General features: G+C 44.2%; 1 protein-coding gene across 2 annotated transcripts in view; it reads right to left on the reverse strand.

Moving 5' to 3' along the window:
• Positions 1-17,168, reverse strand: part of CAMK2A (calcium/calmodulin dependent protein kinase II alpha) — a 119,207-nt gene extending 102,039 nt beyond the window's left edge. For both annotated transcript variants that reach the window (XM_088663162.1, XM_088663163.1), the window contains exon 1: positions 17,092-17,168. In XM_088663162.1, coding sequence (XP_088519288.1) covers positions 17,092-17,153 — 62 coding nt within the window. In that variant the 5' untranslated portion in view covers positions 17,154-17,168. The remainder of the gene's footprint in view (positions 1-17,091) is intronic.
• Between the last annotated feature and the right edge of the window lie 212 nt (positions 17,169-17,380).

Raw genomic sequence — 17,380 nt, forward strand, 5'->3', positions numbered from 1 at the left:
CGTGGCTTGAAATGCAGTGCAGGGTGGTGGTGTGGGAATGACCTCGCTGCGTTTCATGCGGGGGTCTCTCAAGTGGGGCCTATATGATGCAGAGGTCTCATTCTGCATTCTGGGGGCTGGAGACAGAAATAACTAAAATGGGAGAAGGAGCACGTTGCTTATTTAAACATCGTACGCAGTAGGTATAAACCATGGGTCCCCTATTTGAAATACCCCAAGTGTGATGTCTGTGCGTCTTGTCTCCCTAATAGGCCCACATATCAGAGGTGGAACAGAGGCACCCTTCTCCCCCCACGCTGCACCCACTTTCCATTTAGAAATAATCGTGCTCCTTTGTATCTAGCGCTATTTCTGCCAAATCAATTCCAGCCTGGGCATAGGAATTACAAATATCAAGAGCAATCTCTCCCCACAGCAAAACATATATTGAGAAGGAAAAGAATAAACACAGGAAAGGGGGCCCCAGAGCCTCTGAGGAGAATGGAGAGTAACTGATTTTCCCAGTGGGGTGGAAGGATGAGGGCAATTTGGGCATGAATACGAATCTTTAGTCAAATAGGAAAACGGCGGGGTGTGAGGAACAGAAGCAAAATGTTCACTGAAATCCACGTAGCAAAGCAAACCCACACACAAAGGGCCCCTGCTGGAAACCATCGTTCTGGGGCACATGGCAGTCAGGCCTGGCAGTGAGCGGGGTTTGGAAAAAGGAGACCCTTCTGGAAGAATTAAGGTAGCTGTACTAACTATGCAGAGGGGACTGGGGCTGAGTACTTGCCGGCTGTCTTTGCTGTAGGAGCCTGAGAATTATTCTTTGCCTGTGTATGAAGTGGACTATTAATATCTCATTCACCCAGAGGGCCAAGGGCTTAATTTGGACGAAGGGAAATAAATGTTGCATTTCTTCTCCGCAGAGGGGCCCACCAATCCATTCTCGGTCCTGAAGATTTTACTTTTATGTTTCCCTTCCCTGCGCTTTTGTCTTAATCGCATCTGCTTTCCCAGCAGCAGGAGAGGGGGATGTGAGAACAATTCCCTGACAATTTCTCCACAACGGGCTCCAGTACCTGGCTAGGGTAGGAGGGCAAGTGGGCGGAAGGAAAGATGGCAATCTTTTAATACCCGCAGAGCCTTTGCAAGTATAATAAGCTGTGCATGAGACTGCAAGTTGCCTGCCTCCATGTTCTTGTCATAGCTGCTTTGCTCCAGTGTGACGCAGTGCTAGGCTTGGCCATGTGAAATTCAGATTCAAATTCCCTCTCGGTTCTAAAGCTTATTGTGGCTGTATACACGTGATAGCCTTAAAGCACATGGGAAGCACATTATTTCCCTCAAAGAACTCTGGGTACTGCAGTTAACCTCTCATAGAGTTGCAATTCCAAGCAACCCTTAACAAACTACAGCGGCTGCAAAGCTTTGAGCTTCTCACAAGTACAGGCTACACACTCTTTCTCTTGGTACCTTCCATGTGTTATATACACAGTGACCGAGCCAGAACTACTGCCTTCTACATCCTGGTGCCCTCTGGATATTTTGGACTACAATTCCCATCCCATCAGCCCCAGCCAGCCTGACCTGAATATAGCAGTTCCCAGTCTCCCCCCCCCCCGCCTTCTTCTCTCACTCAGAATGTTTACAGCTGGGGATGCAATGATGCAAAATGATGTTATCATCATGGCACAAGTTCCTCCCCACCCGCCCCACTTTACAGTACTGGGGAAGCTTCGCAGAGCTCTAGAGCTATTCTACCTCCCCCCACCCCAATCTCCCAATGGGGTATTTGGCCCAGATATCTAGAACACTGTTAACAAACTATGCAGACAGGATTTCAACAAAAGAAAGCAAATAAAGCAGCATTTACAGAACTGGGGGTGGGAGGGGAGGGGAGCCCCCAACAGCCCATCTGCCACAGGTTTCTCAAACTTGCAGAGAGTCCCCTAGATAGCTGGAGACTAGTTGCTATGGCAATGCAAATTATCACTAAGAAAGAAGCTCTGGTGGAAAAGAATAGTCTTCACCTCTGCTTTACAAGATGCTTCCAGGCGGGAGTTTATTGTGGACTCGCTGTTGCTCAACCACATGACATCATTGTCACCAAAATGCCAGTCCATTGTGTGTGTGTGTGTGTGTGTGTGTGTGTGTGTGTGTGAATGATCTGGATTTCCCCTTACCATGGAAAACCAGATAAGCAAAAACAATCCATTATATATATAGATGTCTGCAGCCACTGCAGACTCCACCCCCACAGGTGTGAATGAAATTCAGCACGACATGCGGGTATATTGCTCTAAAAGACACCGTTCCATAACACAACAGGTACTGAAGTCTGGAAGGAATGTTAGAAAATGGGACAGAAGCACTAGCATTATAACCAGGAAAACCAAGACAATATTCCCCACATCGGAATTCATCTACAGTCTAAATACCATGAATGATTTGTTCAAGCAAATCAGGATGGATTCTGAATAAACAGGTCACCCAAAGGTCTCTAGCTCACTCACACTAGACACCACTAGATCATCACTACTGCATATGCTCCTTGCCATTTCCTCCCACCAAGCTCTGTAACCCATCCATGGTCAAACCTGAAAACCCTGCCCTGCCTCTAAGCAATGGATCCTTTCCAGGTTTCTGGTATATTTTAAAACAGTGGTCCTCAACCTTGGGCCTCCAGATGTTTTTGGCCTACAACTCCCATGATCCCTAGCTAGCAGGACCAGTGGTCAGGGATGATGGGAACTGTAGTCTCAAAACATCTGGAGGCCCAAGGTTGAGGACCACTGTTTTAAAACATGGGTCTGCAGCATACATTTAAAGTACATTAGTGGTTAAACCCCACCCAGGGGCAGCTGTGGGTGGGATTCCTGCATTGCAGGGAGTTGGACTAGATGACCCTCGGGGTCCCTCCCAACTGTTCAGTTCTGTGATTCTACGATCCGATGCACATTTAAAGCACATGCCTTCCCCCAAAGAACTGTAGTTTCCTTACTCATAGACAGAGCTACAATTTCCAACATCCTTAACAAACTGCAGTTCCCATTAATCTTTAGCGGGAGTCATGTGCTTTATATGTGCACTGGGTGTACTTTAAATGCATGCTGTGAATCTGTCAATAATACAAACTGTTAAGGGTGTGAATACTACTATATTTGAAGATTATTGAAAATTGCTGATGGGGAAACTCCCATAGCCTTTAGATCTGTCACGTAGTCACACCTATGCCTACCATTATCCAATTTGTTTAGGTGGGGAGTCACACTGAAAGCTGCTCCTTACTCAAGTAGCTTGAAATCAGAGGTGGCAGGTGAAAGGTAGATGTTTGGATGAAGTGTGCACATAGCAATCTGAGCACTGCAGGCGCCTGTTAACAAAGGAACATGCATGGGTGTATGTGAGGGGGGAGGAAGTGGCTGGCTTAGGAAGCATTCTCTGAGTATTATGTGTGTTTGAGGGGAACCAGTGTCTCATATGGATTAGACAAGACCATGATGTGCTGTACAACTGTCTAACCTTGTTCTATTAAAATTGAGACACACCCCCATGAACAGGTCAGATGTAATGAAAGGGATAGGCAAGCTTCATGGAAACTGTAGTTTGTTTGTTTGTTTGTTTGCATTTTCCTTTCTCTCTGGCTAACGGCTCTCATTATCACTAGGCATTCAATGCATGCCACACATGCAGCGCGCGCACACGCACACACACACACATACACTGGACTTCTTGTGAGCAATATTCAGCGTGCCCTTTTTGTATTGTATGTAGGACCACCTCACAATTTCACAAGTTGCTCGGGAGCAAATGCTTGAGACATGAATGTTCTCAAGGGGCACCAACAAAGGAACCTGTGGCCCAGGCATTCTCCATGTGGTACCTGTAGGCACACATATATCCACAAAGGCCTTTTGTATTGCCTGGAGGGTCCCCTTCCCCCACTCCTTCTCCCCAATTGGTCCTGAAAGACAACTAATTAGTCTTCTGTTCTGCAGTCCGGCTTTACACTTCACCGTCAAGCCAATGGACTAGGACCTGGGAGAGCAGTGTTCAAATCCCCACTCAGTCATTAAGCTCACTGGGGGACCTTGGACCAGTCACCGTCTCTAAGGCTAACCTACCACACAGGGTTGTTGTGAGGATGAAATAATAAGGAGGAGAACTATGTATATTACCTTGAGATCCGTGGAAGATAAATGAGGTATGTAAATGCAAAAATAATAATAATAATAAATATTTGGTTCAGTTGGTGGATGTTGCACATATTATGGGTGTTAATAAAAGATCTGTTCTACATTGAATCTGGAACTTCATGCTGAAGACAACACATAGTACCAGGAATGATATACATTGTGTGAAAGTGCTGTGGAATATTTGAGGGCTCTCCATGCTTCATCTCTCTCATGTAAGGCAGCTGAACAAAGGAAGAGAAAGATGTTTGAGTATGAAGAACGGAGGAAGAGCGGAGTGATATTGAGAGGAAAATGGCAGCTTTAAACTTCGTCAGAGGTTTGAGAAGTTTAAAATAAGGTTTCAGTACAGCAAGAAAGGAACTGGGAAAGAGTCTACAGCAGGCATCCCCAAACTGTGGCCCTCCAGATGTTTTGGTCTACAACTCCCATGATCCCTAGCTAACAGGACCAGTGGTCGGGGAAGATGGGAATTGTAGTCCAAAACATCTGGAGGGCTGAAGTTTGGGGATGCCTGGTCTACAGTATTACGTTAGCTTCTTGGTGTTAGTTTCTGAGTTGTATCCATTTCTGCTATTTCTTCTTGTTAAAACCTTTTTTTAAAAAAATAACCCTAAATTAAGGTTACCAGAGTTTTTTCAATGCATCCGGGGACACTTTTCAACTTCAATTGATTTTGTTAGGAGACCGATTTGTAAATCCAGGGACTGTCCCCAGGAAACAGGGATGTCTGGTAACCTTACCCTAAATTCCATATCCATTCAGACCTCTCCCACCACTTCCCATTCTCAGTGGCCTTCCCTTCTAGCTCCCATGCCATGGCCACTACTGCTGCCTTCTCTTATGCTCCTCTGCTACACCCTGACTTCATGCAAATCCAGGATTTTGATGCTGCATTACAAATCCTCCAAGGGGAGCCATGTGGCGACACTCTTACATTTTTATTATATAGTAAGATTGGAACTGTCATTCTCTTTTCTTTCAAAGGTTGCGTGCGCACATGTTCAGGAAGGAACCAGAAGGACATGTGTGCAAGAGCATATTGCGTAGAGTTCTGTGTACCGTGGCTGGGATTCACTGTGTCCATATTTCAGTTTGCATGTAGGTGGTTGAGTGGGTGATGCGTCCCTGCTGGCATTCAGACACGCATAAAGCTCGACAGCAAGTAGTGCTCACATGAGCCCCCTCCCTTTGCAAATATACCCCTTCATTCAGCCTTCACTACGATCATGCGCATTGTACAAAGGCAGTCTGTAGAAGAGAATAGAGATGAAAGACCAAACTAGATTTGCCGTTAAATACAACTTTGGTTTTGTTCTTTAACAAAAATGCATATGACATCCACTAGGGTGGCTGATAATTATTGGGATCACTACAAGTCTATGATTCTATGATAGGTGGAGAGGGGGAGTTTAACAATTTCCTCCCCAGCTGCAGCCCTGAGGAAAGCCCATTCTGAACCTGCTATTTGCATTGGGAGGAAATCCCCAGTTGGCACCAAATTTGGCCAGTGCAGAGTTATCCATAAAATCCCCTTCACTCCTATTACACCCACACTTCCCTTCCTCAATATGATTCGGTATGATTCTATGTGAACCAGTTGCCACCATTGTGTATAGAGAAAGCATCTTTTCACAGCTGATGTAGATGAGCATCTTGGAAGTGCCTCTTCCCCATAAGTCCAATGGGGAAAATAAGTCCATTCTCTCTCTCTCTCTCTCTCTCTCTCTCTCTCTCTCTCTCTCTCTCTCTCTCTCTCACACACACACACACACACACACAGTAGCATCTGGTTTGCCACTGTTGGAAACTGAATGTTGAATTACATGCAGCTTTGGTTTAATTTGGCAAGCACAGGTTTAGTCATAGTATTGAAAGATAACGTTGGTAATAATCAGCAGTGTTGATCCACTCATACAATTATGGCTCATGGCTCTACAGGAAAACAGCTCTCTACGACTATGCAAAATACACACACACACACACACACACACACTCAGTCAATGCCGTTGATGGTGTCATGAATATAAGCCTGTTGTCTGAAAGCAAAAAAATGCTTGAAATACACTATCTATACAAGGTCAGGATACCTGCATTTGACACTCATCGTTGAATTTCCAAGAAGCAGGTTCATGTGGTGTGTGAAACCTTGGGCCTGTGGCCCTCCAAGCCTCTCTATCTGGTCCTCAGGACTCTTCCCCAAACCCTCCCCAGAGCCACACACCCTCTTCTCTCCAGGGCACCAACACTGCTTTGCACCCTCCTTGACTGGAATATGTCATTGAACTGCCCTTTGCCTGCCTGGATGCAGAATAGAGAGGGTGTGTGCAATGAAATCAGCTGCCCTGATGTACAAAGATAAATTTTACTTCCTTTTTTGTTCTGCCTAACATTGCCTCTGGCCCTGCCCACCCCTGGCATGTGGCCTTCAGGACATGGTCCAGAAGGGAATGTGGCTGCTTGGCTAAAAAAAGTTCTCCACTCGTGAAGCAGAAGTTTCTAAGGTGTTTGGAAAGTGCTGTTTTTGTACTAGTACCTCTTTGTTCAGGATCAGCAATGCCCATGCAGCCTGCACCACCAACTTCTCGTTTCGGAAACAGGGGAGGTAAGGATGTAAGTGTACCAGTGAGGCCTGAGAGGCTCTTCTCAGCTGGGTTACACGTTTCCAGGAGATTTCTCAACCAGAATGCCTGCATGCTTTGAGGATGTGCAATATATTTCCCTCTGCTACAGTGTAATGCATATTCATATTTACATTTGTGTGATATTTTTATACTGCCCTTCCACCATATTCCTGGGGTGCTTTACTAAAGCAAAGGTAGCCAACTCATTGTTGGACTCCGATTCCCATCAGCCCCAGTCAGTACGGTCAGTAGTCAAGGATGATGGGAGCTGCAGTCTAACAACACCTGGGAGAAACTACCTTGGCTACCCCAGGAAAAAAAAGAACAAGGCAATGAAAATACCAAATAAATAAATAAATAACAACAATGCCATGCAGGACATTTGTTGAAGAACCATACCTGAGAACTGCACCCTTTCATCATCATGGCACAACTTGAGCAAACCACGTGGACCAGTTACGGGCCTGTATCTCTGGCAAGCCCTTTCTAAAGTGATGGAGGCCACACAGTATATAACTGAAGAACCACTGTGGCCCGGTGGTAGACTAGGGCTGGATCTATACTCACTCTTTAAACATTCTTAGAACGATGCTGTTGATATGATTCTAACATAAAAGGCCTCTTGATTTCTCATTGGCTTCCTTTTCTACAAGGCCTACCCACTTATTTCATGGGGAGAACTCTACAGCGCTCTCTGGTGTCACATTTTAATAACGCATTATTGATGTTTTAAAAGAACCTCATCATCATAACCCTTTTAAAAACTCGTTTTTAGTGTTATGAGTGCAGATGAGTCCTAAGTCTAGTGGGTACCAGACTCAGGTTCCCACTCAGCTCTGAAGTTCACTTAGATGAGCTTGGGCCAGCCGCTATGTCTCAGTCTGCCCAGCCTCGCAGCCTCTTCTAAATATATTATAATGTCCACCATGTTGAGCCCCTTTGAAGACAAACAGGAAATAAATGCAAAGAACGTGCACTCTGGCTACTGGAAACAATATAACTGAGCTCCCTTTGTCTGAAAAGTGGCAAAGGAGGTTTTGGCACACCATGTTCATGAATAAACTTACATATCAGAAGAGGCTTTGGGGGAAGTAGCCAACTGTCAGTGGGAGGAGAGCAGCTTCTGCCTTAATTTTAATTTCTGAGTGCATGCAGGTCCCTGCCACACAGGCAGCAGCATCCCTGAGGCAAAAAAGAGCTTCCTTCTCCACAGTTCTTCACACTTACGAGCCTGTGAGGCCACCTGCCTGCCTCCCACTCCTCCTCCAAACCATTTTCAGGGCTTATCTCCCTTCTAGAAAGAAAAGTGTGGGTTGGGAAATTTCTCCCCTTCTTATTTGTTCAGCAAATCCTTTCTTTCCCCCTGCAGCTCTGGGAGTGAAGGGCCTGATTATATATTGTCACATGATAATTCCACTCAGCCACTTCTTTTGCCTGCTCATTGGGGGGGGGGATTGAACTCAAAGAACTCAGACAGAGGCATTCTGCTCTTTTTCTTTGCCTTTCTCCGATTCCCCCCAGCCCTGCCTTCTTCATTTCTATGCCCCTTCTCCATCTTCTTTGCCCCTCCCCAACCCTCTTTGGGACTGAGTATTGTTACAATTCTATGACAAACATTAGGGTGGAAAACATCTTCTTTCATCAGCTCGTGCATTCAGAGCGATCAATCAATGGTATTTTTCCCCAAGAGAAGCTAGTTTTCCCCGCCACACTAATGATAAGAGCAGCCTCTCCCAACCTGCTGCGCTCTGAATGTTTTGGACTACAACGCCCTGCGCAAATCATTCAGAAGTCACCAGGTCAAGGAACTACTGGGGTTTTGACCATACTATCAAATTTCGAGTGATGGAAGACACTCGGCTACGAGTGATCGCCAAAGAAGAAGAATGCTGCCAAACACACCAGTGGATTATTGTAACAGAAATAATTCCTTCAAAGGGAATTTCTGTAAACAGGGATTCAGATTGATGTAAATAATAATAAAAAATAATCCTGCTGTAAAGCACCAAGCAGTTGTATAACACTTTCGGAATGAAAAATTCCTTACTGAACAGCACAAGTCATGGTCTCTCTCTCTCTCTCTCTCTCTCTCCCCCCATTATTTCTTAACACAGAAGATATTTGATACAAAAAGGTCATAGATGACATTACAGTTTCCATAGATGACCTTAAGTCAGACCTTACAACCATTTCCCCCCACATCACAAGTGTAATTTACTGAAACTTATCATTTGAATTTAAAAAAAACTGCATTGAAGACATAGTTTGTAAAAAAATATATTAAACTCTATCATGCAGTTTTCAAAAGCTAAGAAATAAAAAATGAAATTACAAATAAAAATATAACCTCCCCCCTGAATATTGTGTTTTAAATAATCTAAAAGATACTAGATCGTGCATGTGTGTCAGAGAGAGAGAGAGAGAACAAAATCAAATTATAAGGAGCTCATATTTTACATGTTCTCTAGTTCCTGTCTCAGGCTTCAGTAAATGTTCAATAATACAACGGTAAGTTCTGTCGTAAAACCTTTCAGAGTTTTTCAAGAGTGCCATCAAGTGTGCCAGTGGGGTGATCTAGTGCACATTGTTCACTTAGGTTTTCAAAATCTTTTGGACGACGTCCCTCTCCAAAATGCTCCTGAGAAAGCTTCGCAGTCCTGGGACAGGAGAAAGGCCCTCTTATGCTTCAGTAAAGAACCAGAAGCAAAAAAGTAGGAATAAATGGGCAGTTCCATGCTAGAGATCATTAGGAAAAGGATCAACGAATAAAAACATCAAGATTGCAATGCCTTTAAATAAACCTATGGTGTGATTGCACCTTGGAATACTGTGTACTACTGTTTCCTGCATCTCGCAAAAGTACCTTGTGGAGCTGGAAAAGGCATAGGAACGGGCAAGAAAAATAATCAAGGGGCTGGAGTAACACCCTCATGAGAAAGGGTTACAACTTTGGGAGCTATAGAGATTGGGGGGAGAGCAGGAGCGTAATGGAAGAACATGATAGTTGTGTATAAAGTATGTACAGTATAGAGAAATTATTGTTATTATTCTACCGTATAGATATTCCCCGCTCCCTTTCATAATACTAGAGCTTGAGGTCATGCAAATGAATCTGAATGTCGGGAGATTCAGGGCAGACAAAAGGAGCTTCTTCACGCAGCTCATAGCTGAACTACGAAATTCCCTTTCACAATATGTGCTGATGGACACTGATTTTGTTGTTGTTTAGTCGTTTAGTCGTGTCCGACTCTTCGTGACCCCATGGACCATAGCACGCCAGGCACTCCTGTCTTCCACTGCCTCCCGCAGTTTGGTCAAACTCATGTTGGTAGCTTCGAGAATACTGTCCAACCATCTTGTCCTCTGACGTCCCCTTCTCCTAGTGCCCTCAATCTTTCCCAACATCAGGGTCTTTTCCAAGGATTCTTCTCTTCTCATGAGGTGGCCAAAGTATTGGAGCCTCAGCTTCACGATCTGTCCTTCCAGGGAGCACTCAGGGCTGATTTCCTTAAGAATGGATAGGTTTGATCTTCTTGCAGTCCATGGGACTCTCAAGAGTCTCCTCCAGCACCATAATTCAAAAGCATCAATTCTTCGGCGATCAGCCTTCTTTATGGTCCAGCTCTCACTTCCATACATCACTACTGGAAAAACCATAGCTTTAACTATACGGACCTTTGTCGGCAAGGTGATGTCTCTGCTTTTTAAGATGCTGTCTAGGTTTGTCATTGCTTTTCTCCCAAGAAGCAGGCGTCTTTTAATTTCGTGACTGCTGTCACCATCTGCAGTGATCAAGGAGCCCAAGAAGGTAAAATCTCTCACTGCCTCCATTTCTTCCCCTTCTATTTGCCAGGAGGTGATGGGACCAGTGGCCATGATCTTGGTTTTTTTGATGTTGAGCTTCAGACCATATTTTGCGCTCTCCTCTTTTACCCTCATTAAAAGGTTCTTTAATTCCTCCTCGCTTTCTGCCATCAAGGTTGTGTCATCTGCATATCTGAGGTTGTTGATATTTCTTCCGGCAATCTTAATTCCGGCTTGGGATTCATCTAGTCCAGCCTTTCGCATGATGAATTCTGCATATAAGTTAAATAAGCAGGGAGACAATATACAACCTTGTCGTACTCCTTTCCCAATTTTGAACCACTCAGTTGTTCCATATCCAGTTCTAACTGTAGCTTCTTGTCCCACATAGAGATTTCTCAGGAGACAGATGAGGTGATCAGGCACTCCCATTTCTTTAAGAACTTGCCATAGTTTGCTGTGGTCGACACAGTCAAAGGCTTTTGCATAGTCAATGAAGCAGAAGTAGACGTTTTTCTGGAACTCTCTAGCTTTCTCCATAATCCAGCGCATGTTTGCTATTTGGTCTCTGGTTCCTCTGCCCTTTCGAAATCCAGCTTGCACTTCTGGGAGTTCTCGGTCCACATACTGCCTAAGCCTGCCTTGTAGAATTTTAAGCATAACCTTGCTAGCGTGTGAAATGAGCGCAATTGTGCGGTAGTTGGAGCATTCTTTGGCACTGCCCTTCTTTGGAATTGGGATGTAGACTGATCTTCTCCAATCCTCTGGCCATTGCTGAGTTTTCCAAACTTGCTGGCATATTGGGTGTAGCACCTTAGGACACTGATTTAGATAGCTCTAAATGTGGATCAGAGAAATGCATTTAGAGGACACTGATTTAGATAGCTCTAAATGTGGATCAGAGAAATGCATGGAGGAAATGGGGATCAATGGCTATTGTTGTCATGATGGCCATATACCACCTCCATATACCACCTCCAGGTGCCAGGTGCCGAGGAAGAACAGCTGGGGAGCGCTATTGCTCTTAGGTTCTGCTTTTGGGTTTTCTATAGTCCTCTGGTTGGCTACTGTGGGAAAGAGGATGCCGAAGAGGCCCTTGAACATAAGTGTGCTCTTGTGTTTTTACAGTAATTTTAATATTGATTTACTGGATAAAAGGTGTGCATTTCTGCTGGTTACAACAACTGGGAGCTAATGACATGGAATTCCATGCTCTTTAATTATCCTGTGCTTTCTTACAGTGCATGTGGACCATTTGGAGCTGGACCATATGTGCATCTAGAAGATGCATGATGCTGGTCTTAACCATATATTGATATTATTGCAAACTGGAACTACAGAGCTTGAAGGGACCGAAGGGTAGTTTCACCACACCTGGTATAACCAAAGAGGAAGGGATACAAATCTTAAGAAGAGGTATCAACCTGTAGGAGAATTGGGTGCTGCTGGCGCACTTTAGTTTGTGAGCTATCTGTGTTTACTACTCTCTTTGCACCAGCAATGATCAAGGAGGAGACATGGCACAATCCCCTTGGGGAGGGGGTGATTCAGATGTGCTGATTCAGCATTCCGAAGACTTGCAGCTTAGTATGACCAGAAGCTCTGTGGCAGAACATCATATGCTCAAAGTGTCTCTTACGCCTTTCTAACCTCTCACTGAAAACACCACTGTATACAAATTACTGTTTTCCTTGGAAGTTCATTCCGTTACCGATCAGATCTTAATTTAGAACAATGTTCTTAATGCTGGACTTAAAATAAGGTTACCAGATTTTTTTCAAAGAATCCAGGGACACTTTTTTTAAGAGGAAAAAAAAGTTACTTTAAAAAAAAACATTTTTTAAAAAATTAAGAAGTAATATCTTCTCTTCTGTTGTCTCCTCTGTCGCGCGGCCTTCTTATGGGCCTGATCTCTTGGAGCACTAGTCGCCGTGGAGTAGGCTTGGGTCGGACCTGGGCTCGGCCATGTGTCCTTGCCCTCCCGGTGCTCTCCTACCTCTCTTCCTCAGCAGCAGCAGCAGCAGCAGCATGGCAAGGTTGGGGCTCCCCTCTTTTTCCTCCTTCCTCTTTCTCTCTCTTCCTTCTCCTTCTCCTCTCCTCCTTCTCCCTGCATTGGCTCCGGGGTTTTTACTGGCCCTGGAGTGCCGCTGGGCAGTCGGCCAGGTGGCCGGGCACTCTCGCTCCTGGCTCGATTTGGGTCGGGGGGGTGTTAGCGGTTCCCCGAGTTGACGTGCCAGGCATCCCCGGTTCCCCCTCGGCAGTGGCAGCGGCAGTCTCAGCAGCCTGGAGTCAGCCTGGTAGTGCAGTTGGCTCTGGCTCGCTTCAGGAGCTGCTCGCTGCCATGGCACCCGCCATTTTGCCTCGCCGGAAGTCCCCATATGATGTGTCTTGTGCTGTTGAACCAATCACGCAACATTCATTCCCTACTAAAAAATCTACCACACTTAAATCCAGGGACATTAAATGAAATCCAGGGACATTCCAGGGACGGATTTGTAAATCCGGGGACTGTCCCCGGGAAATGGGGACATCTAATAACCATAACTTAAAATGACTTTAAAACCATTCAACATAGCTAGGTAAAGATAGATAGATAAACCATAATGTTTCTCTACCAACAGTTCTGTTTGATATGGCACTAGAAAAGCCACCCTCAGAATTTGATGGAGTTATATATACTAGAAGCCTCTCCAATGATTAAGACTGAATTCAAATTTAGATGTTCCTTACCAATGAAAGCTCTACACTTTGGCTACCTTTACTTGATATTAATTCTGAAAATTGTTCTTTCCATGGTCAAACAGTAGCTTTGCTTCGTCCCAACTGATGATGGTAATAATAATAATAATAATAATAATAATAATAATAATAAGTTGGATTGGTGGGATTTTTTCTTTTGCTTTGATTTTTTTTTGGGGGGGGGAATCAACCAAGGGTGCTTCCACACAACCTGTGTACTACACATTCAGCCTGATTTGTTTATGGGGAAGTGAAATGATGTTGCATCAAAGTATTATTCTGAACTTTCTTCAACACAAAAGGTCTGATCCTTTGGGGAAGTGGTTTTGTTGTGCAAGAGCTCCCAATCAACTCTCACTGTGGAACCTGAATTTGCCAGAATGCAATTGAATCCCACCTGGAGACAGTGATGTTCCAATAATGATTTTCCAGTCCAATTTAAGACAAACATAAATATCAAACAACAATATTTTATATGCTGAATATCTTTCCTTTCTCAAGTCACTTTCTTCCCCACAGGACCCTGGAAAGGTACATAAATCACTCCATCTCCACCAGGGGCAGCATACCCACAAGTTCCTTTTCATTGCTTGCAGTCTGCCAAAATGTACTTCGCTTTCTCATCCTGGAGTGCCTTTCTCTTATATAACACAAATAGCAACCTCCACACACCACATCTTCCAACTAACATACACTCCATACAGCCAGTGGTATGTTAGATCTTTCAAACAGCCATGTTTTAGGAGCACTGTAGGGAGAATGAGAAATGCCAAGTCTACTCCCTGGGTGCTGCCATCTTTATCCTGGTGGGATTTGCAAGCCCATTATTTCTTTGTTGTGTGAATCTAGAATATAATAAGTGGTGGTGGGGGGGGGGTGTTCCCTGAAAGAGCTATATTTTTGTTACATATTTACTCAATATGAGAAGGGTGTGACCTTAGGCATTTCCACAAAAACATAATACATGTTAATAATGCTAATGATGGTGTATCCAAAATTTATTGATAGTAGCCCAGTACTCAAAATAATCTCTTGAAACAAATAATTTGCATACCAGTGGATCCTCTGTGAGTAGTTCAGTTTGAGGACTAGGACATGAGTTGCCTCAATAAACGCATGAATAAGCTTTTAAGATGCAAATAACATTCTTTGGGGTTTGCTTGTGTTTGGAAAAAGGTGCCTGCCAAACAAGCCCCTTCGTGTCTAGTAAAAACAATCTCTTACAGTGTCCTACATAAGAGTACGCCCTGAAATATCTTAAGATGAAGATATGCATAACCTCGAGCCTCAAGTTAAACAAAACCTCTCTAGCAAATCCCACTTGTTTTGGCTTTCTTCCTGAGGAAGTGGCCATCTTGCAGCCGTGTTGAGTAACATGTAATGCAATATCCAGAAAACATTTTAACAACGTGGCTCACTGCTCAAAGGACCATGGAAAACAGTAGGTGAAGTGTGCTTTGGGCAGATCTGCCAGACAGAGACATATTCCATGCAACACTTATCCTTTGCTTCCTGCGTCACAGTCAATAACATTTCACAACCAAAGGCACATGCACCCTTCCATGGGGTCCTGTGTGACACCATCAATCTCCTCTTAAGCTGTAACAGAGGAGGAAAAATGGAAGTTCCGCCACACCCTTCTGTCCATAGGAATGTTTGAGTGAAGTGCTGGGAACAGGGAACGAGCCAGGATCCAACAGGGTGAGGGGGAAAGTCAGTAATGGATGCTGACCATACCAAACTGTTGTGAGGTAACCAAAGATAGCCAGCTTTTTTATTTTTAACCTTGTCACTGAATTCTCACACTGTTGGAACACTGTGCCCTCTCTTTGCAACCATCTTTCTGAGTCAGGTACCATCTAAACGCTGCTCCTTATAAGCTCTCCATCCAATTCAGTGGCTCTTGTGAACACTTCACAGCCGTTAGCACCCATGAGGGCTGGGGGCGATGTTAGAAAGCTTCCCGAAGAAATAGGTTTGAGTCTTTCCCAGGTGTCAATTAAGAAGGAATCGCACTCATCTTCTGGACTGAAATTAAGCTTTGCAGAGATCTGGCCACTGACTCATCACTCTGCCACCTATGCATGATTTAACAGCCCAAATGTTTGTGAAAATAAATGCAATGTCTGGTGAACCACATCTAAATATGTTCCCTACACAAATACATATGTGCAGACACATCAGAGGGGTACATGTACCCTGCTAGTTTAAACGGGTTCAACTTCTGTGGAGTTGACTCTTACTGAATTTATCCCACTTTGTCCTGTTCCCCGCTTTAAACCACATGTGTTAACACATGAGTCTAATTTCCTCTACCACCCCTTCTCAAATCTTGTTTGCCATGAATATATCCCCCAGTGCAACTAAATGCATCCAAAATTCCAGGTATTTGCATGCAAACATTTATATGTATGCAAAGTACCACTGTGTGGACTTGGAGAAACACAAATGCCAGCAAACAGACACACCTACATATTCAAATCAGGGGCACATATTCACAATATGTTGCAAAGACAGAAAATGCCAGCACAAACGAGAGGGTTTCAAACAAAGGATTATTAATACAGACCCTTAGGATTGTCAACGTGTGTGGAGAAAAAGCATATAAACACACAAAAATTCGTAAATGCTCACTATTTGAGGATCATTTTTAGGAGATATACTTCCAGTCTTGAACATCTAAATGTGCTCTTATGAACAAGTTACATATCTATAGATATCGATACAGACGCACATATACAAGGCACGCTACTGACACATGAAAGATATATGCATTGCCTGATAGGCATCTAAGATACTTGATCATGTAAAGTGAATTCTCACGTCCTTTAATGAAAGTGAAGTGCATATGCAAAGTGAAACAGATCTATAAATTCACACGTGTGGTCATACGCACACAAGCATACTCGGAACAAAAGATATGCAAGCTGACTGCAAAAGAGAGGTGCAAACCTAGCTGTGCATGCAAAGATGTGATTTAATATGCAAAACTATACACTGTCACAACTGTTCATTACAGTCTCAAAAACCCAACTGGCATTCTCTCATTCTGTTTCTATTGCATACCTGTGAGTGTTTTTACACACAGGTTTCAGGGTTCTCTCTAAAACTGTCTCACCTGAAAAGAGGCTTAAGGGAATGTTAGCAACGGGGCAACTGCAATCCAGGGCTGCTTTAGAAATCACCAGTCCTTCGTTCCCTGGGAAGACAGTGACTTCCCCGGAAAGTTGTTCTTTGTGAGGCAAATCGAGCACATCAACTTCCCCAAGAAGAAAGTGGCACTTGGCGTAATTATTTTAACCAGGATCCTAGTGCCCTTGCCCTCTTCCACCGGGTTATCTCAGAACTACAGATAGCAACACAAGTACAGTATGTATACACACACAGCAAGTGTGAACGATGTAAGCAAGCAATTTTAACACTTCCCACACTGATCTCATTGCTTTACAAAAGTAGAGGAATGTGGAACCCTTATTTTATCAGCAGACTGAAAAAAATGTTTTGCCAGCTACAAGACTGGCTCTCCTTTCTTAGAAGCCCCCCTCCTGCCCTCTTTAAAGCCTACATTTCCCTGCTCTCCTGTGAGTTTGTTTTATTGCTCACTCCGTTGCCTTTTCTCCCCCCCTCCCCCCCCCCGGGATGCCAGCTGTTCTCATTCTGGCTGATGCCTCAGTCCAGTACTCTCATTCATTTCCAGTACAATCCCTGCCCCCAAAACACACACATTGTATCTGTCTTTAACTTACTTCCCCAGCTCTTCAAAGAGCTGATATTCTTCCGTGAACCGGGTGCAGGTGATGGTTGCCATCCTGGATGGTGACTGCCTCCCCTGGCGTGAAGTTTTACACAAACACCTCTCCTCTCTTGAGCACGCACTTTCTCGTTTTCCTCTTCGCTCCTAGCACTCTCGCCTTCTCAGAGGTAAATAAGCGAATATGTATGATTGACAAGCCTGGAGATAATGATGAGGGCAATTTGTCTTCTCAGCCTCACAAGCCTTCGTCAGCATCCAGTTCTCCATAGCAACCACCTCTG

This window comes from Zootoca vivipara, chromosome 2 (genome assembly GCF_965207765.1).
Source record: "Zootoca vivipara chromosome 2, rZooViv2.hap1.1, whole genome shotgun sequence".
NCBI classification, from domain to species: domain Eukaryota; kingdom Metazoa; phylum Chordata; class Lepidosauria; order Squamata; family Lacertidae; genus Zootoca; species Zootoca vivipara.